The sequence below is a fragment of the Anomaloglossus baeobatrachus genome, chromosome 3 (assembly GCF_048569485.1).
Source record: "Anomaloglossus baeobatrachus isolate aAnoBae1 chromosome 3, aAnoBae1.hap1, whole genome shotgun sequence".
NCBI lineage: Eukaryota > Metazoa > Chordata > Amphibia > Anura > Aromobatidae > Anomaloglossus > Anomaloglossus baeobatrachus.
Window position 1 is genome coordinate 89,015,799 of NC_134355.1, and position 21,792 is coordinate 89,037,590.

The 21,792-nt window shown below is 45.2% G+C and overlaps 2 protein-coding genes across 3 annotated transcripts; both read left to right on the forward strand.

The window, feature by feature from the left end:
- The first annotated feature begins 3,858 nt into the window (after positions 1 to 3,858).
- Positions 3,859 to 4,145, forward strand: LOC142296078 (uncharacterized). Its single transcript, XM_075339295.1, has one exon. It carries the CDS (start codon positions 3,859 to 3,861, stop codon positions 4,009 to 4,011), a length of 153 nt encoding a protein of 50 aa, XP_075195410.1. The 3' UTR covers positions 4,012 to 4,145.
- A 30-nt stretch (positions 4,146 to 4,175) lies between these two features.
- Positions 4,176 to 18,997, forward strand: MKKS (MKKS centrosomal shuttling protein). Of its 2 annotated transcripts, none has more exons than XM_075339290.1 (4): positions 4,176 to 5,179; positions 13,263 to 13,438; positions 15,608 to 15,718; positions 18,465 to 18,997. In XM_075339290.1, exons 1-4 carry the CDS (start codon positions 4,189 to 4,191, stop codon positions 18,903 to 18,905), a joined length of 1,719 nt encoding a protein of 572 aa, XP_075195405.1. In that variant the 5' UTR covers positions 4,176 to 4,188; the 3' UTR covers positions 18,906 to 18,997. The 2 variants fall into 2 exon arrangements, with proteins under 2 accessions (XP_075195405.1, XP_075195406.1); XM_075339291.1 differs by having other exon boundaries at positions 18,558 to 18,997.
- The last annotated feature ends 2,795 nt before the right edge of the window (positions 18,998 to 21,792 follow it).

Consider the following 21,792-nt stretch of genomic DNA (forward strand, 5'->3'; position numbering starts at 1 on the left):
TGCAGAGTAAACACACACAGACATCACAGACATAGAACACATAGACACAGACACATAGAACACACATAGAAAGAAAACGGAAATATAGAAAAAAAAGAACATGGGCTCCGCTGCATATTTACCTTCCAGCTGAGGTAAGCACACAGCGGCGGCCCGGTATTCTCAGGCTGGGGAGGGAGAGGGGCAGGGGTAATGTCCCCCGCCTCACTCCCCCTCCGGCAGCCGAGAATATCAGCCGCAGCTGCCCCGGGACTGTCGCATACATTATGCGGCAGCACCGGGAGTGTCCTTGGCTCTTCCTGCCGCCGTGTAGCAGTGGCGGTCAGGGTAATATAACAAGGGGTTAATGGTGGTGGGGGATCACCGCCATTAACCCCAGGCTTGATCATGGCAGCGTCTATGTGACAGCTGACATGATCAACCCGTAAGTAAAGTGAAAAAACACAGACACCGAAAAATCCTTTATTTTAAATAAAACCAACAAGCCTCGTTCACCATTTTATTAACCCCTCCCGCACCAAAGCTCCGGCGTAATCCACACAGCTCCGGCATAATCCACAGCTCCGGCGTCCTGCGCTGCTGACATCCAGCCGCGACTGTCACAGACACAGGCTGAATGCAGCAGACAGCAGAGGTAATTACCGGTCATTTCCCACGGCCGGTAATGTGAACTCACTGCCGACCGTGGGAAATGCAGCGATCTGTCATCTATCTATCCCTCTATCTATTCTTCTGTCTCTTTATCTATCTATCTATCTACTATCTCAGAATTAAATGATTTTTTTTTTTTTTTTTTTCTTTCAATGTGCTTTATTGCATTGAATGCAATAAAGCACATCCCAACCCGCACGCGGCAAAACCGCGGCAAACCGCATGCGATTTTCGGGTGCGGTTTCCCGCGGTTTTTTACCGCGGGTGCGGTAATCTTGAGAGCATGCGGAATTTTCTCAAGGAAATTTCATTTCCCAGTGCGCACAGAGCCTAAATCTGACGTATCGGCCTTCACATATAGGCCTTCCTCAGAGATGGTCTATACGGATATGAAAGAAAATATGCATTCGAGTAACTACTCAAATAGACGGAGACTTCATGATCTTACACGACTGCCTTTGTAAACATCAAAGAACCGATAGGTTGCGCACAGGTAATGTGAAGATGACTGACTGGAAGAATCGGTTATGTAATGCTAATCAAATAGTATGTGGTAGGAGCAGGGCTGCCAAACTGACATGTGTTTTTCCACAAGTATCAGAACGCTGGACTGGTGACTAATGTGATCACTTGATCAGACTAGTGCGAAAAAATTCTTTTATTTTATGGAAATCAGGCCAGTACCCGAAGGGTGTAAGAAGCCTAATGCTATCGTCTTGATCCTATTAGATAGTGGGCCCAGACAATTCTGAGTCAGGGGATAATGTGACTGGAAGGACGGGATGAATTCCTTGTAATGGAGAGACGCAGGTAACATACGGGTATCGATCGGCACACCGGAGTCTCTCCATTACAAGGAATTCATCCCGTCCTTCCAGTCACATTATCCCCTGACTCAGAATTGTCTGGGCCCACTATCTAATAGGATCAAGACGATAGCATTAGGCTTCTTACACCCTTCGGGTACTGGCCTGATTTCCATAAAATAAAAGAATTTTTTCGCACTAGTCTGATCAAGTGATCACATTAGTCACCAGTCCAGCGTTCTGATACTTGTGGAAAAACACATGTCAGTTTGGCAGCCCTGCTCCTACCACATACTATTTGATTAGCATTACATAACCGATTCTTCCAGTCAGTCATCTTCACATTACCTGTGCGCAACCTATCGGTTCTTTGATGTTTACAAAGGCAGTCGTGTAAGATCATGAAGTCTCCGTCTATTTGAGTAGTTACTCGAATGCATATTTTCTTTCATATCCGTATAGACCATCTCTGAGGAAGGCCTATATGTGAAGGCCGATACGTCAGATTTAATTTTTGGTCCTTTGCATCAATAAAACAAGCGAACTGAAGTTCAAATATCATTGTTTCAGACTCTCATTTTTCTTGTGTGCCCTTCTCCCGCAGCTGGCCAGTATGTATCCATACAATACAGCTCCGCTAAGATACAGGTCTGAACAGTTTTATATTTTTTTTTTTTTGGGAAAAGTTATAAAAATAAGTAAAAAAATAAGAAAATTACCCTTACTTATTCCATGTTTACTCTAGTGCTGCCCCCAGTCATTGTTGACGCAGGGATTGGCTGCAGTGTTCACATTCCATAGTCATAACTTCCCGCTGCAGCCAAGTCAACAATAGAAATGCGCGAACCTGAGGTCTGGTTTACGAACCGAACGCCAACTAAAAAACACAGGTCTCGGATTCTGAGCGAATGCTTTACGTACGAACTTAACTTGTGCGAGCAATGCTGTGCTTGGGTACGCTCTATGCTCAGCCCTGTGTGAAATGCTTGCTGTTTTTGAACGGCGCACACTGGGGGTAACAACAGCGTGATCGGATGTAGTGGGCACAGACAAAAACAAAAGTAGTTTGAAAAAGCCCACCTACTTTCCCCCAGAAGTGATCTGCTTATGCCGGCTGGCTGTATGTGGGCGGAGACTCAAACTGCCCTTCAGCAGTTCCAAACCTCATTATGCAAGGTTCGGTCACATAGGGGTTTGGTTCGTTCGTGGCCAGCGAATTGAACCTCCATAATTTTGCCCATCTTTAGTCAACAAGATGGTGGCCAGCAGTGAAGAGGGAGGGCTCAAGTAGCAGGGTAATTCTGACAGTAGGGTTTTGTTATGTAATCTGAGAGCAGCATAGTGTAGGGGCAACCAAATACACAGCTCACTACCCCAAGAACAGCATCCCCACAGTGAAACATGGTGGTGGCAGCATCATTGTATGGGGCTGTTTTTTTGGCAGCAGGGGCAGAGCAAATGTTCCGAGTCGAGGGGAAGATGAATGGGGTGAAACAAAGGGATGTTCTTGAGGAAAACCTGATTTTCTGTCATTGATTTGAGACTTGATGGAGGTTCACCTTCCAACAAGACAATGACCCAAAGCATACTACTAAAGTAACACTTAAGTGGTTTAAGGGGAAACATGTAAATATATTGGAGTGGTCAAGTCACAGCCCAAACCTTAATCCAATTGAGAATCTATGGTCAGACTTGAAGGTTGCTGTTCACATGAGGAAAGCATCTTAGGCCGCGTCTTAGCACTTGGCTCATGCTGGCAGCACAGCAGGAGCCGAGTGTCACTGCGACTGAGGTCTGATCATGTGATTGGACCACAGCTGCGGGGGGGTGGGCCGCCTCTGAGGAGGGTCGGGCCAGCACTGCAGCGGAGAGGGAGGGATTTATCTCCTCTGTTGCCGGCTATTGCCATTCTCGCTCTGCACTCGCGGTATAGCGGTGTATTGCGAGTGCACTGCGGAGGATCGCATTACACTCGCAAAATGCTGCGATTGTTTTCTCGGTCCGATTAGGGCTAAGAAAATAATCGCTCATGGTTGCTGGCACATAGAGTAATATTGGTCCGAGTGGAATGTGATGTTTTATCGCATTCCACTCGCTCCGATTTTCATGCTGTGTGGCTTAGGCCTAACTTGGAGGAGCCTTCAGTGAAGGCCTCATACTGCTGAGTCAGCGTTGCCGCTTTTTGTATTTTTAGGATCGTTGGGGTCCTTGAGATCAGATCCCTATAATTGTTTATCCTAATGATCATTTTTACAATTTCCTGTAAAGCAAAGTCACAATAGTTTTTGTATTTCGGTATATATTTTGTAAAAAATTTGAATTGAATGTAATTGCAATGGTTTTTTTTCTTTCCAGATTTTGCTTTTGAATCTACTCTCCTTGACCTGGAAGCCGAGGTGCCATGAAACCGAAATCATTTTTGCGGAGGAATTGGTTCTGGGTTGCTGGGATATCCTTTCTAGGCATTCATTTTGGGACGTATTTTATTCAGAAAGTTGCTAAGAGTTCTGCTAGAGAATCTGTGGCCATCAAAGATGCTAAGAGCAGCGAGTGAACACTTCTTATACTTCCAACTCCGCCACCGGACACGGTCACCACCGGATACTGTCAGGACTTGCCAGCGCACACTGTAATGTCACACATTTCCCCCCAGTTGCTGTAAGATTAATAAATTATATGATTTTTAAATCTTAAACTGATTTATTTTCTTGAGGAATTGGAGGCTCACACAATGGAAAGAGTGGAGCAGAAGAAGCAGTCGTCGTGTGCAGCCGGGCCCGTAACAGGTGCATTGCTCAGGCAGGCATTGAGCGTGATACAGATGATGGTGACCTCCTGCTATGGCCCGTTTGGGAGACTGAAGCAGATTCATAATGATAGTGGAGGGTTTGTCACCACCACATCACAATCCTCTGCCTTACTCGGGGGCATTTCTGTCACTCACCCTGTATTACAGATACTAGTCGCATCTGTCCGTAATCATATCTCTGCCTTCAGTGATTGTGGACTCTTTACAGCCATTTTTTGTTGCACCTTGATGGACAGGTGCCTGAGGTTACCGGTCTCTACCCACAAGGTGATCAGATTGCAGCACAGTCTTATGGATATGTGCTTGACTTACCTGAAGTCAGCGGATTGTGCTTGCAAAATCAAGGTAGATTTTACCCACAGTAAATCACTGATTGACTTAACCCGGTCCGTGCTATGTAGCAAGCCAGCATGCATGATGACCATAAGAGAAGTCGACCACGTCAGTCTGCTGATTGTAAAAGCTTTCCTCTACAAAGTGCCCAATGAGGCCAGTCCCAGTCATCTGTTAGGAAGGACTCTGATCGTGGCCGTGGAAGGCGCAAGTATAATGGACTCTGCCTTCATTCCTGGTGTGCTCGTTGAAGTGCCAGCCTGGAGTCGGAGCAGACCGATACCTTCTTCCGGATTACCCTCAACCAACATTAAGTTAGCCCTGTTTTCAGGATCCTTATGTGGAGAATTTAGTGATACAGGCGATGGCACCGTAGAAGTTATGGCGGGTGTAGATCCAGAGCAAGTCATCTTGGACCAACTGATTGATGTAGGGAGACAGTTAGTGGATGATCAGGTGCAAATAGTTTTGTGTCAAAAAGTAATCCACCCATCGCTGAAACAGTATTTGAAGGAGCACAATGTACTTGCTTTGGACAGATTAGGAGCAGCTCTGATGGATCCATTAAGTCAAATGACAGGTAATAAACTAGTGATGATGTATTATACCGTATGACGTGAGTACCTTGTACTTCTGGGATGTCAGATGTTATTGTTGGTGGCATTTCCATCCACAGTTCCACTGATGTCAGAAGTTCTTACAAACATTTTTTGATTTTTAAGGTGGTAATGCATTAAATAGGCTGTACAAGTCTGGAAAAACAGCTTAAAACCGTGCTACACATACAGTGTGTCCACCCATATCCTGTCCACCGCCATTAACTTGACAACGGCGGCAGCTATAGGCATAGAAGTGGTTTCTAGGTATAGTAAAGTAGCCATGCGCTACGCAATGAAACCACCTATAGCGCCACCTGGTGGAAAATAACAGAGTTCGAATATTTATCTCGAAAACGGAACGAGAAAAAAAGTGAATTACAAAGATTGTAGGGCATCATCAATTCAATACGAATCAACACCTTGCATACAGAAATGCCTTGATATGAAACCCATGACCCCCCCCCAAAACATTGAATGCTGGTCATGCATATGGCGCTCATTTTTGATGCTCAAAGTGGCCCCCGTCAGCTGCAATGCACATCTGGACTCTGGACAGCATACTGTATCTTGCTGCACATTGTGCAATATGGTAGGTGACACATTTGCACAAGCATCTGTGATACGTTGTCGTAGGTCTTGCAATGTTGGAGGAGGGGTCGCATACAACTGCTGTTTGCTGTGACCTCACAGAAAGAAGTCCAATGGGGTCAGGTCAGGTGAGCGTGGAGGCCACTCCACGCAGCCACCATACCCAATGTCGAGTAGGAGGGTCTCCATGAGGTATCGCTTTACGTCCGCAGCCTTGTTAATTTTACACGTTCTAATCGTAACATTTCTGTATGCAAGGTGTTGATTCATATTGAATTGATGATGCCCTACAACTTTGTAATTTACTTTTTTTCTCTATCTCGTTCAGTTTCAAGATAAAAATGCTAACTCCGTTGTTTGCCACCAGGTGGCGCTATAGGTGGTTTCATTGTTTAGCACATGGCTACTTTACTATACCTAGACACTACTTCTATGCCTATAGCTGCACCTGTCACGCTGTACAAATGCTAGTAAGATGCAGTACAGCGTAATCCCCACTAGGTGGCAGCAGAGCAGTGAAGGAGAGACCAAGAAACACTGTAACGGAAAGGCAGCTGAAGTACAGCAGAGTCACTTCAGCAATGTTAACAGGCGAATCACCAGGGGGCAATAGAGTAGTCAAACAGTCAGGGTCAGCCAGGAAAGTCGAGTCACTGCAAAGGGAGGATCAATATCAAAGTCAGAAAGCAGAACCGAGTCGGATGCCGGGAGATCAGGTATACAGACAACACAAACAACAGACAGGAGCGGGAAGTCAGGGACCGGGACAGGAAGACGAACGGTGAAGAGTACAAGTCAGGACACAGCAGCAGGGAGGCAGGACAGATCGGAAACACTCACCAGAGCTAGTATACAAGCTGCAAGGCAGAAATATCACTGGCACTGACCCATAGGTAGAGAGTTTCTCAGACGGAATTATTATTTTTACAGGTATACAAAAAACTTCCTTGGTGACAGATTATACCTATTTTTAAAATCACAATTTATTAAATAAACTCTTTAAAAGCACAAACTCAACAAAAAACTACAAAATACATATATAATCACACCATATAGCGGTTGACACAGATTGTCAATCCCAGGTATAATTCCACAATATCCCCCAGGGGGAGGGGACCTTTAAGTGACCTTACACAGTAGCAGGGATATCCCCAAATGGTTATAGGGGTATATGGAAGTACTCTATTCCTAAGTTGTTTTTCTACCTGTCAATGGAGTACACCCTTATTTTTCTGGTGCCCCCATTCCTCGACACGGCTTTCCCTTTTCTGTCCCTGTTTGGACATACAATTTAAATAAATGTAAGGTCACTCCTCTTCTTCCTATTTTCCTGGGTTGTGTCAACCCACTATCTGAACATCTCAGGCTATAGTATTCAATAATATCCCAGAATATTAAACAATCAAAGTAAAAAATAATTGTTATCGTCAATTCTCAACTGTCCCTCAATAGACTGTACCCTTCCTGTCAATGGAGTACATTCTAATTTGTACATTGCCCCCATTCCTAAGCGGCTGCCCCTCAATAATTTACTGCCTCAGGTGGTGGTGCACAATAAACCAACAATGCGGGACATATCAAATGTGTTCAAATTACTTATCTGGTAATTTCTCGGGGTCCTGAGATGTTTCCCATATCAATCAATAGTTCTATTTGAAACTCGACGCGTTTCCCTCCATCTCCACACTAGACGGAGTTCATCAGGAGATTCAATGACTAGGCCTAATAGCCTCCTTCAATGATGTGCTCTCCGCGGGTCAAAAAATGCTATGTGGTGTGGAATTATACCTGGGATTGATAATCTGTGTCAACCGCTATATGGTGTGATTATATATGTATTTTGTAGTTTTTTGTTGAGTTTGTGCTTTTAAAGAGTTTATTTAATAAAGTGTGATTTTAAAAATAGGTATAATCCATACGTAGAGAGGCAAGATATAGTGTCCTGGGATCCAGAACGAGGCAAGGGAGTTAACCCCTGACATGACCAGGCCACAGCTGAGTGTAACCAGCAGCAGGGAAAAGCCGGCCTGGATCATGACACCGCCGTTCTCAAGTTAATGGCAGTGGACAGGATATGGGTGGACACACTGTATAGTCCATACTTAGGAAAAGGTAAACTAACCACTCTGTGGATGGATTCACAGACGAGGGATAAGTGGCTGACATCCACAAATGTGTTACAAAGGAAGGAAAGAAAAATCCTGTAATCTGTTCTTCTGTAAAGAGGACTGCAAAAATGCCATAGAACTGTTTTTATTTTTTCATTTTATTTTTAAAGGGAACCTATCAGCAATCTCATTAAAACACTGACTTGTAAATGTGACTGGCGACAACATATCTGAGATGACTAGTCCAAGAGGCAGGTCCCAGTTGTCTTCTCACCACCTCGCTTCCCATGATTATCAGGTCTTTCATTTCACACAAATACATAGGGAGAGACCTACTAGTCTAGGGGGCGGGGCTGAGAGAAGCCACTGGGGACCTACCCCTTGGACTAGTCATCCCTGATTCTTGATCCCTAGCTGACTTTTAAAAATATGTTTCTTTATCGTTCCTTATGGGAGACCCAAACCATGGGTGTATAGCTACTGCCTCCGGAGGACACACAAAGTACTACACTCAAACGTGTAGCTCCTCCCTCCGGGCTATATACACCCCCTGGATGACAATCTACCCAGTTCAATGCTTTGTACGGGTGGCTTGTCAACCTGCCCAAGTCCACTCTGATCCCGACCCAGGTGCTTTTGTACCTAGGGATGCAATTCGAGACTCTGCCGGCACTTGTCAAGTTGCCCTTAGTCAAACAGCAGTCCCTTCGTCTGGCGGTGCGCTCTCTGCTGAGGCACCGCCGTCATTCCATCAGACACCTCATGCAGGTGCTGGGTCAGATGGTGGCGTCCATGGAAGCGGTTCCCTTTGCTCAGTTCCATCTGCGTCCCCTGCAGCTGGACATTCTCCGCTGTTGGGACAAGCGGATCTCTTCCTTGCACAGGCAGGTGGCTCTGTCGTCACAGACCAGGAGCTCCCTTCAGTGGTGGCTTCGGCCTCTCTCTCTGTCCCAGGGCCGCTCCTTCCTGACTCCGTCCTGGGTGATCCTCACCACGGATGCCAGCCTCTCCGGTTGGGGAGCAGTATTTCTCCATCACCGAGCTCAGGGCACTTGGACTCCGTCCGAATCAGCCCTCTCGATCAATGTGCTGGAGATCAGAGCTGTGTTTCTAGCTCTCCTAGCCTTTCACCACCTGTTGGCGGGCAAGCACATTCGAGTTCAGTCGGACAACGCGACAGCTGTTGCCTACATCAATCACCAGGGCGGGACTCACAGCCGTCTGGCGATGTTGGAGGTTCAACGAATCCTCCAGTGGACGGAGGACTCCAAGTCCACCATGTCTGCAGTCCACATCCCAGGCGTGGAAAACTGGGAGGCCGATTATCTCAGCCGTCAAACCGTGGACAGCGGCGAGTGGGCCCTGCACCCGTCAGTGTTCAGATCAATCTGCCGCAAGTGGGGCACTCCGGAAGTGGACCTAATGGCATCCCGGCACAACAACAAGGTTCCGGTTTACGTGGCTCGCTCCCACGATCCTCAAGCCTTCGCAGCAGACGCACTGGTTCAAGATTGGTCTCAGTTCCGTCTGGCCTATGTGTTTCCCCCTCTAGCGCTCTTGCCCAGGGTTCTGCGCAAGATCAGAATGGAGGGCCGTCGAGTCATACTCATTGCTCCGGACTGGCCCAGGCGAGCTTGGTACCCAGACCTGCTCCGTCTGTCCGTAGAGGTGCCGTGGCATCTCCCGGACCGCCCAGACCTTCTCTCTCAAGGTCCGTTCTTCCGCCAGAATTCTGCGGCTCTCAGATTGACGGCGTGGCTCTTGAGTCCTGGATCCTAACGGCTTCAGGCATTCCCTCTGAGGTCATCTCCACCATGACTCAGGCTCGGAAGTCTTCCTCGGCCAAGATTTACCACAGGACTTGGAGGATTTTCCTGTCCTGGTGTCGCTCTTCCGACCATGCCCCTTGGCCGTTCTCCTTGCCGACCATCCTGTCTTTTCTACAGTCCGGTCTACAGCTAGGACTGTCCCTCAATTCCCTCAAGGGACAGGTGTCGGCTCTGTCGGTATTGTTCCAGCGGCGTATCGCCCGACTGGCTCAGGTACGCACTTTCATGCAGGGCGCATCTCACATCATTCCTCCTTACCGGAGGCCCTTGGATCCCTGGGACCTTAATCTGGTCCTCACGGCCTTACAAAAACCCCCCTTTGAACCGCTCAGGGAGGTTCCCTTGTTTCGACTTTCACAGAAAGTTGTTTTTCTAGTAGCCATAACTTCTCTCAGGAGAGTCTCTGATTTGGCTGCGCTCTCTTCGGAGTCACCATTTTTGGTGTTTCACCAAGACAAGGTGGTTCTTCGTCCGTCTCCGGACTTTCTCCCTAAGGTGGTGTCTCATTTCCACCTTAACCAGGACATTTCATTGCCTTCTCTTTGTCCGGCCCCTGTGCATCGCTTTGAAAAGGCGTTGCATACCTTGGATTTGGTGCGGGCGCTCCGAATCTATGTGTCACGCACTGCCGTTTTTAGGCGGTGCACCTCACTTTTTGTGCTAACCACTGGTCAGCGCAAGGGTCTCGCTGCTTCTAAACCGACCCTAGCTCGTTGGATCAGGTCGGCTATCACCGATGCCTACCAGTGTTCTCAGGCGCCTCCCCCGCCAGGGATTAAGGCGCACTCGACCAGAGCTGTCGGTGCCTCCTGGGCTTTCAGGCACCAGGCTACGGCTCAGCAGGTTTGTCAGGCTGCCACGTGGTCCAGTCTGCACACTTTTTCGAAGCACTACCAAGTGCATGCTCATGCTTCGGCAGATGCGAGCTTGGGCAGACGCATTCTTCAGGCGGCTGTCGCCCATTTGTGAAGTTAGGTTTTGCCTACTTCTCAGTTGGTTTATTCCCACCCATGGACTGCTTTGGAACGTCCCATGGTTTGGGTCTCCCATAAGGAACGATAAAGAAAAAGAGAATTTTGTTTACTTACCGTAAATTCTTTTTCTTATAGTTCCGACATGGGAGACCCAGCACCCTCCCTGTTGCCTGTTGGCAGTTTTTTTGTTCCGTGTGTTTCACCGGCTGTTGTTAGTAGTCAGAGTTACGGTTATTCCGAGTTTTACTCTATCTCTACTTATGGGTGGATGTCCTCCTTCAGCTTTTGCACTGAACTGGGTAGATTGTCATCCAGGGGGTGTATATAGCCCGGAGGGAGGAGCTACACGTTTGAGTGTAGTACTTTGTGTGTCCTCCGGAGGCAGTAGCTATACACCCATGGTTTGGGTCTCCCATGTCGGAACTATAAGAAAAAGAATTTACGGTAAGTAAACAAAATTCTCTTTTTTCTCTGGCTTGCAGAATAAAACATACATAGCTTTAATAATATAGTCAGTCCCTGATTCATGTGATTCAGTCAGCATGAATCTGCTGTCAAGTTCACCTGTCTGATCCCTAGCATAATACATTGAAATCTCTCTGTTTTTATGTGCAGTGTCCTATTAATAATCGGAGTACCAACATGGCCTCACTACTATTACAACCAAGCACAATACAGTCATGGAATCGAGGGTGTTAGAGCACCATGGTGTGTCATAGAGCCCGTCCTTTTGTCTAACTGCTTAGATGCAGTGATCTTAATGGGAATGTGTCACCAGGTTTTTGCTCCCCCATCTGAGAGCAGTATAATGTAGAGGCAGAGACCCTGATTCCAGTGATGTCACTTACTGTGCTGTCATTTTGATAAAATCAATGTTTTCTCTTCTGCAGGTCTAGCAGTTATACAGAGCTCATAAATATGCTGGACTACCTAACAGCAGCCCAAGTAGTCCTCTAATGATAATCTATTGCTGATTAGACAGTGGATTTTATTAAAACTACTCTACGCAGCCCAGTAAGTGACACATCACTGGAATCAGGATCTCTGCCCCTACGTTATGCTACTCTCAGATTCGGTGGCAAAAATCTGGTGACATATTCCCTTTAATTGACTGTGCCATAACAGTTATATATTGGTTATAACAAAGCCAGCAGCTGCCACATTTGAAGCATGCTAATGCATTTAGCTAACAGAGTATTGCGTAGGCTGTGTACAATTATATCCTCCTCCTAAGTTTCTTTAATTATTAGATCTAGTTTTCATTGTCTGAATTCCTTTTGAAATATACTGGTTTTCCCTGCAGAAGTTCAGGTCATAAATGGAGTTTCGCAGGTAACGCCTCCTCTGGGGAAAAAGTGTGCAAATTGCCTCTCCTACACTAGGAAGAAAACTCTGCGGTGCCACCTAAGGATAACTGGCCCAGAAGTCAAACATGTCTAGGAGTTAGAGATGAGTAAAGCGGGCTTTACACGCTGTGACACCGCTAACTGATGCTAGCGATGTCGAGCGTGATAGCACCCGTCCCCATCGTACAGCCGATATGTGGTGATCGTTGCCATAGCGAACATTATCGCTACGGCAGAGTCACACGCACATACATGCCTAGTGACATCGCCGTGACCGGTGAACCGCCTCCTTTCTAAGGGGGCGGTTCGTTCGGCGTCACAGCAACGTCACTAAGCGGCCGCCCAATCAAAGCAGAGGGGCGGAGATGAGCGGGACGTAACATCCCGCCCACCTTCTTCCTTCCTCATTGCGGGCGGGACGCAGGTAAGGAGAGGTTCCTCGTTCCTGCAGTGTCACACTTAGCGATGTGTGCTGCCGCAGGAACGACGAACAGCATCGTACCTGCAGCAGCAACGATAATTGGGGAGAGGGGGGCATGTCACCGATGAGCGATTTTGAACGTTTTTGCGACGATTCAAAATCGCTCATAGGTGTCACACACAACGACATCGCTAACGCAGCCGGATGTGCGTCACAAATTCTGTGAACCCAACGAGATCGCTTTAGCAATGTCGTAGCGTGTAAAGCCACCTTATGCCTGAGGTTTGATTTTTGTACCAAACAAAGCAAATTAGAGTTTGGGTGCTTTACGCATGTAAAACACTCACATGAGTATCGCTGTGCTCGGGTACACTCAGTGCTCAGCCATGTGTGAGACGCTTGCAGTTTCTGAACAGCACGCACTGAGGGTAACATCATGATCAGATGTAGTGTGCACCCAAAGAATAAATATGGAAAAACCTCACCCACCCTCCCCAGTAAGTGATCTGTTTATGGCTGGGTGTATGTGGGCAGAGGCCCAATTACAGACTTCCACTGAGGTTCATGTCATGTCCAGGTCCAAAACTGAACTTTATCTAAAGTCCATCTGAACCAAAGTTCCAGAGGTCCGCTCATCTCCACTAGGGGTGTCTCCGGAGTGCAGCTATATCATTTACAATCCTCTGAATTGTGAACTATTCGGGGAGTATCCGGTGCATTACATGAATGCTTTATATGGCGCAGTCTTGTGTACAATTATCTGTTGTAGACCTTTGCTTTTTTTCTCCTTTATCACAGGGGCACAGCCTGTGGCTTCCCTCTGCTCGCTGTCCTCTGCTTGTTATGGCCGCCTCCAGCAGATCAGTAACATGTCCTATGGGAATAAGCAGTACCTGCATCTTCTCCCCGATACCACTGCTGTGTGCAGCATTGTGCTCTGCAACCGGAATGAGACCTCCCTAAAGGAGCTGACGGTAAACTGGTTACAGCGTGAATTGCAATCAGTCAAGAGAACGTAATAATCTGATCAGTATTCCTATGTTCTACGATAAGGAAGATTGATGGGTCACACCTTTCTGCTGGGGCAGATACCAACAACAATTCTTGACCAGTGGACCCCTCCAGTACCCCAATATCTCCTAATATTGGGCTGTTTGGGGGCTTATTTGTTGCGCCCCAAGTGCCGTTTCACACATCCGGCTTTTCACCAGATTGGTGGATCTGGCGCACTCCAGTACAGTGTGATACAGTACAATGGCAGCGCAACAACTTCTGGGTCACATGCTCTGGTCACATGACAGCATGTGACCGGAGCTTGTCGCGCTGCCATTGTACTGTATCACACTGTACTGGAGTGTGCCGGGTCCACCAATCTGGTGAAAAGCCGGATGTGTGAAACTGCCCTAAGCTGACATTTACTGATGCCATTTTGGGGTAGATACAAGGCTTTGATCACCTTTTAATGCAATGTTGCGGTGACTTAAAACAACGTTATTCTGGGTTTTTTTTTTCTTGTTACTACATTTATCGATCGGATTAATGTTATCTTTTGATAGATCAGATGTTTCTTAACGTGGCAATGCCAAATGTGTTTGGTTGTTTTGTTTTTTTCTTGTTTAGTTTTTCTTTTTAATATTGTTTTTAAACTTTTTTTTTTACTGTATTTAATTTAAGCCTTAGGCTATGTGTCCACGAGAGAATGTTGCTGCGGATTTTTCTGCATGAAAATCCGCGGCTTTACCGCAAAATCCGCACCTTTTCAAAGGTGCGGATTTGCCGCGGATTTTGGTGCGGATTTTTTTTTTTTTCTCAATTCTGAAGCCAAAATCCGGATCAAAATCCGCAACAATAATTGACATGTTGCAGATTTTTCGGGATCAAAATCCGCACCAAATCCGCTGCGGAAAAATCCGCAGCATGGGCACAGCATTTCCAAAAAGCCATAGAAATGGCTAGGAAGTGCCGCTGCTGCAGATTTTCGGGAAATCCGCGGCTTTTCCACGAGAAATCCGCGGCAAAATCCGTGCATTTTCCGCAGCGTGGGCACTTAGCCTTAGACGACTTGAAGCTGCGAGTGTCTGCTTGCCTTTGCTATACAGAGCAGAGCATCAGCACCAGTGCTGCTCTGTACACCAGAAATCATGATCTCCTATTAAAGGGGTTGCTACTAATTGGACCACCCCTTCTGTTTCCCCCAGTTAAAATAAAAAACCTTATACCCTCCTCCTGTTCTGGCACAGTTCCAGCGCTGTCGGTAATCGTGGTTCAGGGCTCACGTGACATTGTGACGTCGCTAGACCCCTGCATCCAATCACCATCAGCTTCCTTCCCCCCACCTTCGGACCAAATGAGTTAATCAACAGGAGGTGATGCTACGGCTGCTACTCATTTGCTGTTGATTCCTCATTTAGTCCAAAGTTGGGGAGAGAGAAGTCGCTAGTGATTAAACGCAGGGCTCACGTGACGTCACAATGCCATGTGAGCCTTGAACAAGGACAATATGGGGTCTTTTATTTTAACTGAGGGAAACAAAAGGGGCAGTCCAAGTAATGGACAACCCCTTTTAACAGGAGAATCTTAATTACATAAGCTGACCCCTGACTGTCATGACAATCCCAGTGGTGCCCCGTGATCACTTGAGAGGTGCATTGATGGGTCGGATCAGTGAAGCACTTAATGTCTGTGCGTATTAAATGATAATGTCAGTGATTGAGCAGCAATTAACTGGGTAAGGCCCTGTGCGCACACTGCGTTTTTACCCGCGGTTTTGCTGCGGAAATTTCTTGAGAAATGTTTGTAACCTTTCTGCAGACATTTCCCAGCAAAACCTATGGGGAAAAAAAATAGCTGTGCGCACACTGCGTTTTTTTCTCAAGAAAATTCTCAAGAAAATTCTTGAGACGCGGCTGTGGAGATCCTCCCTCTGTGATTGGCTCACTTCTGGTGTGTTGAGACTGGATTGGGATGTAGAGACCGGATGGGGTCCGGGGAGCTGTGGGGGGGATCAGTGAGGGTGTTGCCACTTACATTAATGGGCTTGGACCATAATTAATAATTTTTATGATCAGGACGCCTCTTTTAATTGATGTTTGTGTGGTACAGCTTCTCTATTTAATAGTTTTTCATTCATCTTCTCATTCTAGCGGACGTGTCAGACAGCTGAGCACACATTAAGTCTTCTTCTTAAGGAACCCTGGCTCCTGCTCGGTGGAGGCTGCTCTGAAGCCCACGTGGCCGCTTACATCCGCTATAAGGTACCTGGTGATAAACGAAAAAAGAGCAACTTATATTAAGTCTGCAAGTGATTATATGGAGATTCACCACGGGAGTGATGTTTCAATCCTTTCATGACCTTTCCATTTTCCGTTTTTTTTTTCTCCCCTTCTGCCAAGAGCTGTAACTTTTTTTTATTTTTCCATCAACATAGCAGTGTAGGGCTGTTTTTTTGCTAGACGATTTGTACTATTGAAAGAAACCATTCATTTTACCATTTAATGTACTAGAAAACTGGAAAAAAAATCCAAGTGCCTGTTGCCGAGTTTCAAAGGAGACTGTGATTTTTGCTATATGCAGCAATAGTATCGCATTGCTATTTATAGCACAAACAATCAGATGATCACAACTTCAAGTCCCCTAAGGAGAATATTGAGAACAGTGAAAAGTAAAAAGAAAAACAAAAAAAATGTTTTAAGGGACATCTGTCACCCCATTTGACGTATCTAACCTATGAACATGAGCATACAGGTAAAAGAATGCTGAAAAAAGTCCTACCTGTATGTCTCATATCAGATACCTTCTTGTGGAAAAATCATATTTTTATCCTTCTATGTAAATGAGGTCTTCCAGGCTATGGAGCCAATGCTGCCCTGTAGATAGCGTTGCTTCATTAGTGTACCTGTTGCTTCCCATTAGTGTTACAGTATCCCTGTGACATCAAGTTGTGGTCCTGAAATCCCGCGCCTTCGCACCGCAATTTCCGATGTTCCACTGTAGTGTTTCACACTTCTGTGGGAATTGGTTTTGTGTTTCTTCTGCGCAGGTGCTGGATCACTGGAGCAGGAGAAGCAGTGATTCTCCAGCGCCTGTGCAGAAGAAACACGAAACTAATGCCTGTAGAGGGGCAAAACCCTACAATGGAGCGTCTGCAATTGCTATGCGCAGGTGCGGGATTTCAGGACTACAACTGACGTCATGGGGATAGTGTGACACTGATCGGAGTCAACAGCTATGCTAATGAAGCAAAAAAGCAGCGCAATTTACCGGGCAGCATCCACTCCATAGCCTGGAAGACCACATTTACATAGAGGAATAAAACCTGATTTTTTTCAACAAGAAGCCATCTGATATGAGCCATACAGGTATGATTATTTTCAGCATTCTATTACCTGTGTGCCCATATTAATAGGTTAGATACATCAAATATGGTGACAGATTCCCTTTCAAACATTTTTTATTTTTACTTTTCACTGTTCTTAATATTTCCCTTAGTGGACTTGAAGCTGTGATCATCTGATTGTTTGTGCTATAAACAAGAATGCCATACCATTGCTGCATATAGCGAAAATCACAGTCTCCTTTGAAGCCCGGCAACAGGCAGGTTTCAAAGGAACACTGTAATGACAAGCATGGAGGTCTTCAGCAGATCCCTGGCTGTTGCACCCCCATGCTAATGCATGTAAAAGTAGTTTTCCCACTTACAAAGTTCATTTCACTCAATAGATCTTGGAATAATAATAATTTCCACAATTAGATAAGTTAAACAAACTGTCCCTGTGCTGAAATAATGTTATATACGTGCCCCTACTATGTACTGTGTAATGGCAGTGTCTGACCGTACAGGACATGGTCTGATCATGCCACATCTCCTGGGCAGGGAGGAAGTATAAAGTATACAGACTTTACAGTATCAGTTTGCAAATAATTATTTCTTAGATATATATTTTTTTTAAAACAGGCAGGGGAATGTTTTACCTCACAAAAAGAATCAGCTGTGATCTTGTCCTGTAATGTCTGTATACTTTTTACTTCTACCCAGGAGATGTGGGCTCTTCATACCATGTCCCTGTACGGTCAGACACGGCCATTACACAGTACATAGCAGGGACACATATATAGGATTATCTCAGCACAGGAACATTTTTTTTTAACTCTTTCACTACGCGTTTGGGGGGTTTTCCACTCATTCCAAGAGCCATAATTTTTTTTTTTCCCAGTGCTAAAGCACTGCTAGGTAAAGCTAAAGTCACGATTTCCTATGAACACAAGCCCTATGTTAGTCAGGTCCTGGCTGTAATTGACAGTCGTTACCTGCTGAGTATGGGGCGGGATCGCCCAGTGAGCCACCTCCATAAGGCCGCTTCTGACTTGCGTCATACACATACGGCAGATGCCGTGAATGGGTTAAGGTGGTGCTTTAAAGGGGTTGTCTAACTTTAGTCTAAAATTCTTTTATCAGATACCATATTAGGGATATATTGGGTTACAAAGAGGGGGTGTTTAGGATTCGCCTCTCTAATGGGTAGGAGATCTAACCTACATTAGTTTAGTTCAGCAAGTGATGTGTTTGAGCTGGACACTATGGCGGAGTGTTTGGTGCACACACATACAGGATTTGTTTGGCCGATAGATGACTGAGGCCCCCTAGTTACAAAACCGTTGCCATAAGAAGTTACAGGGCAGGTTCTGTCTTGCGGTTTTGTGCTATACAGGAGGACATTGTAACAGGAGTGTGAGACTTCTATAAAGGAGGCTTCGCTATGGAAGAATCTGTCCTGTCGTTCATTACTGTGTAATACTTAATTTCCCCTGTGGTGGCGCTGCAGAAAAAAATAACACTTCATGCCAGGTTTACAGTTGACTTCTGGGGGTCCCATAAAGGAGACACTTTGTGAACACTTCTTACAAGTTGGGATTTTCCAATGCATACAAAACCTTTTTTGTAAAAATGAACAGATTATTATATAATTAGGGTAATTTCAGCATTTACTGTTCTGTTTTCAGGTTTCCACTCTCCACAGCAGCCATCTTGAAGAGCTGCGGTGTACAGCGTCTGAGTATAAGCTGGTGGCTGACTGCTTCTGCTCCGCATTACAGGTCGCAGCTCGAAGTTTAGAACATGATGGCGGGGAAATCCTTACAGATCTACAGGATGGACACGTCTGGTCAATACCTCCTAAGGCCAATGATGGTGAATATACAGAAGCCGCACATATGTGTGGCTGTCGGCTTCTCCAGAAGAGCGATGGTCTACAGTGGGCTGTGCTTGGGAGCCCATGTCCTCTATTCAGCCCCCGGACACGCACAGAAGGCTCCCCAGACTTACTAGCCAAAGAGACTCTGATTTTAGATAGCTTCACTGCAAAGTGTAACGGTATCAGGGTGGCTGTGGACACGGCCAGTCTCATCTTGGATTTGGCGTACGTCGTTAAAGATGAGAACTAATATAAAAAAAGTAAAACTGTTACATTATTTTTTTCATGTCATAAAACCAACTATTTTTCTGTGAATAAAAGTCCTTGAGTAAGTGATGAATAATGAATCCATATGTATCTGGACAAACAGATCTACAGGTCCTTAAAGGGGTTGTCCAGCCTTGTGGTACTGATGACCTATCACTTGGCTAGGCTGATAAATATATGGGTGTTAATTCACAACCTGGCACCTACACCGGTCAGCTATTTGCAGCTCTAGCACTGACCAAATGTAATTGCGGAACAGAGCTATTTTATTATTATTTATTCATTTATATAGCGCTTTACATACATTTGCAAAACTGTCCCCATTGGGGCTCTCAATCTAGAGTCCCTATCAGTATGTCTTTGGAATGTGGGAGGAAGCCCACACAAACACGGGGAGAACATCTAGGGGCTAAACAGCCTCTAAATTTAGAGTGGGCAGATTTTGTTAGACTAACATTTTGTTGGAAAAAAGTAAACATATTTTTTAAAGGGACTCTGTCAACAGGTTTCTGCAATGTAAACTGTAGACCACATGATGCAGGAGTTAAAAACGAGAATTCATCCCTAGGTCTGTTATCATAGTCTTTTTATTGTTTACCTGCAATGTTAGTTTAAGCCTCTTATCTTTATCATTAGTGGGTCTCAGCAGCTTTACTGGACTCTGCCCCATTCTGTGATTAGCAGCTTCTGGCTATGGAAATTTGCACTGAAAACCTGGTGTGGGCAGCGACAGCTCTCCCAGCACTGCTACATACACAATCTAAAATCTCTCACTGTATTAGAATGGCTGTGACCACTAATCTAAGTGATATCATTGAACTCAGCCTCTTTGCCTACATCATGCTGCTCTCAGATGGGGAAGACAATACCTGCTAACAGATTCCCCTTAAGTCTTATTAAATTTGTTGGATGTTTCATCTGTTCATGCACCAGCTTTTAGGTGTAAATACATAACATTCGTGGCATTCGACCCAAACCCCATATTTTAGAAGCTCCTTTGAAACATTTTCTGAAGTGTACTTACACATCTGAAAAAAAAAAAGGTGTTGCTCTACAAAGTGAGCAATAGGAGAGAAGCTCTGCGTCACCGATATATAGGTGCTCAGGGGAAAAAACAGACAATTGTGGAAAGAGAACCCCGGCACACTATTACTCCCAAAAGAAAATCATGCGACTGTTCATATGCAAATTTCTTTTTATTGATCAAATTGTGCTGTAAATTATGAAAAATGATTCGTCCAAACAAGTCGACGTTTCGGCTGTAGGCCTTCGTCAGACTGGACTTTATCTGAACATGATAACAGAAACAAAAAATCAATATCATACATATAAGATTGACAAAATGTGACACAGTTTCCAACAACAAAATGATAGTGAATCAATAACATCTTAGAACGGGTAGAGACACATCATATCATATTGTAATACAATTCCGTGGTATGACAAAACCACCCTCCATAAATATAGTACAAAAAAACTGTACAATTCATAGTAGCGTGGGTATGCTAAGCATTGGGTCGGGGATATACAAAATTAGTGCTCATGTGACAGTGGCTAGTCAGAATGGAGAGCCGACCATAAGGGGAAATAGGAAAGAAAGAAAGAAAGAAAGAAAGAAAGGATCAGAGGAGAGAGGAAGAAATAAGAGAATGAAAGAAGATGTAAAGCAAGTATAAACGAAAGGAGGTAGTTTGACTGAAACTGACATCACAGAATGTCCAGTGTGCCACTCACCACTGTTAGTATGACAGTATGTAATCACATCAAGGCGTGTGCCAAGGACTAAACTGCGGAGGACAATGCGTCAATATGATATATACTATAATAAAGAAGACATATATTAGGTAAGGTTCATATTAAAAAACACCTACATAGAGTTCTATGGGGACAAACGGTGATAAGTGGATACCTGTTTATGAAATTTATATGATCATGCTGATAGTGAATTATAAACCAAGGACTCTTATGTAGATGCAGGAAATGCCTGTGTCACATGCTGTGCCAATGGGGATATCACCCCTAAGGGTTAATAGCAGGTTCCTGGACCTCAATGCAAGGAATTAATGAATAATTACATAGATGGAAATCATTAAATTAATTAATGTGTCAATGTAGTCATATTCAGGCATATGTGTAAGGATAATTGTGGTGAATACCTAACGTGAATTGCACACAAGAGGAGAATCGCTTTCCCTTTCCTCACAATTCACAGTCGGACTGTTGTGTAATCCATATTCTGCAGACCAGTGGGAGGGGTTATGACTGGAAACTGCTGGGGTGCAGACCAATGTATGGTAGAATTATAGATGAGCTCTATATAAGGAAGAAGAGGCAGGTACCAGATAGCATGTCTGAGCTACATATTGGCAATGCTAGTAAATAAAGAATATATAAGAGTGTTACCTATGTTCAGGTCAATACTATGCAAAATCACCGGTTAGACCGGAGACGTCAGAGGCTGTCACCTTGGGGTTACAAAGAGGCAATAAGAGAGATTGTAGGTAGCATAAGACCGTTATACATAGCAGGTGAAAAGGAAGCTAAGTGAGTACCATGTAAGAAAGCAGATACCTGATCATTTATTTGTAATGGCAAATTGGTGATATTACCCAGTAAAAGATATCTGGCCGTTTATGTGCACTATCACCGGTAGGACCGGAATCATCAGAGGCCGTTTCCTTAGGGTCATAAAATAGAGGGAATTAAACAGAGGAGGATCAAGAATAAATGCAGGCAGCAAGAGGGAATCATTAATAGCAGATAGAAAAGAAGGTCGGCTACCATTACTTACCACACTGGTGCAGGACGTGCGGTCTGTGTGTGGAGGATCCTGCACTGTGTGTTGTTACAGCGTGCAGACGTTTTAAAGG

Excerpts from the sequence above, each read along its gene's own strand:
- LOC142296078 (XM_075339295.1), top strand. The coding sequence starts at position 3,859 with ATGAAACCGAAATCATTTTTGCGGAGGAATTGGTTCTGGGTTGCTGGG.
- MKKS (XM_075339290.1), top strand. The coding sequence starts at position 4,189 with ATGGAAAGAGTGGAGCAGAAGAAGCAGTCGTCGTGTGCAGCCGGGCCC. Across the intron at positions 13,439-15,607 it reads CCTCCCTAAAGGAGCTGACG|CGGACGTGTCAGACAGCTGA; the intron begins GTAAACTGGTTA and ends TTCTCATTCTAG. Across the intron at positions 15,719-18,464 it reads CCGCTTACATCCGCTATAAG|GTTTCCACTCTCCACAGCAG; the intron begins GTACCTGGTGAT and ends TTCTGTTTTCAG.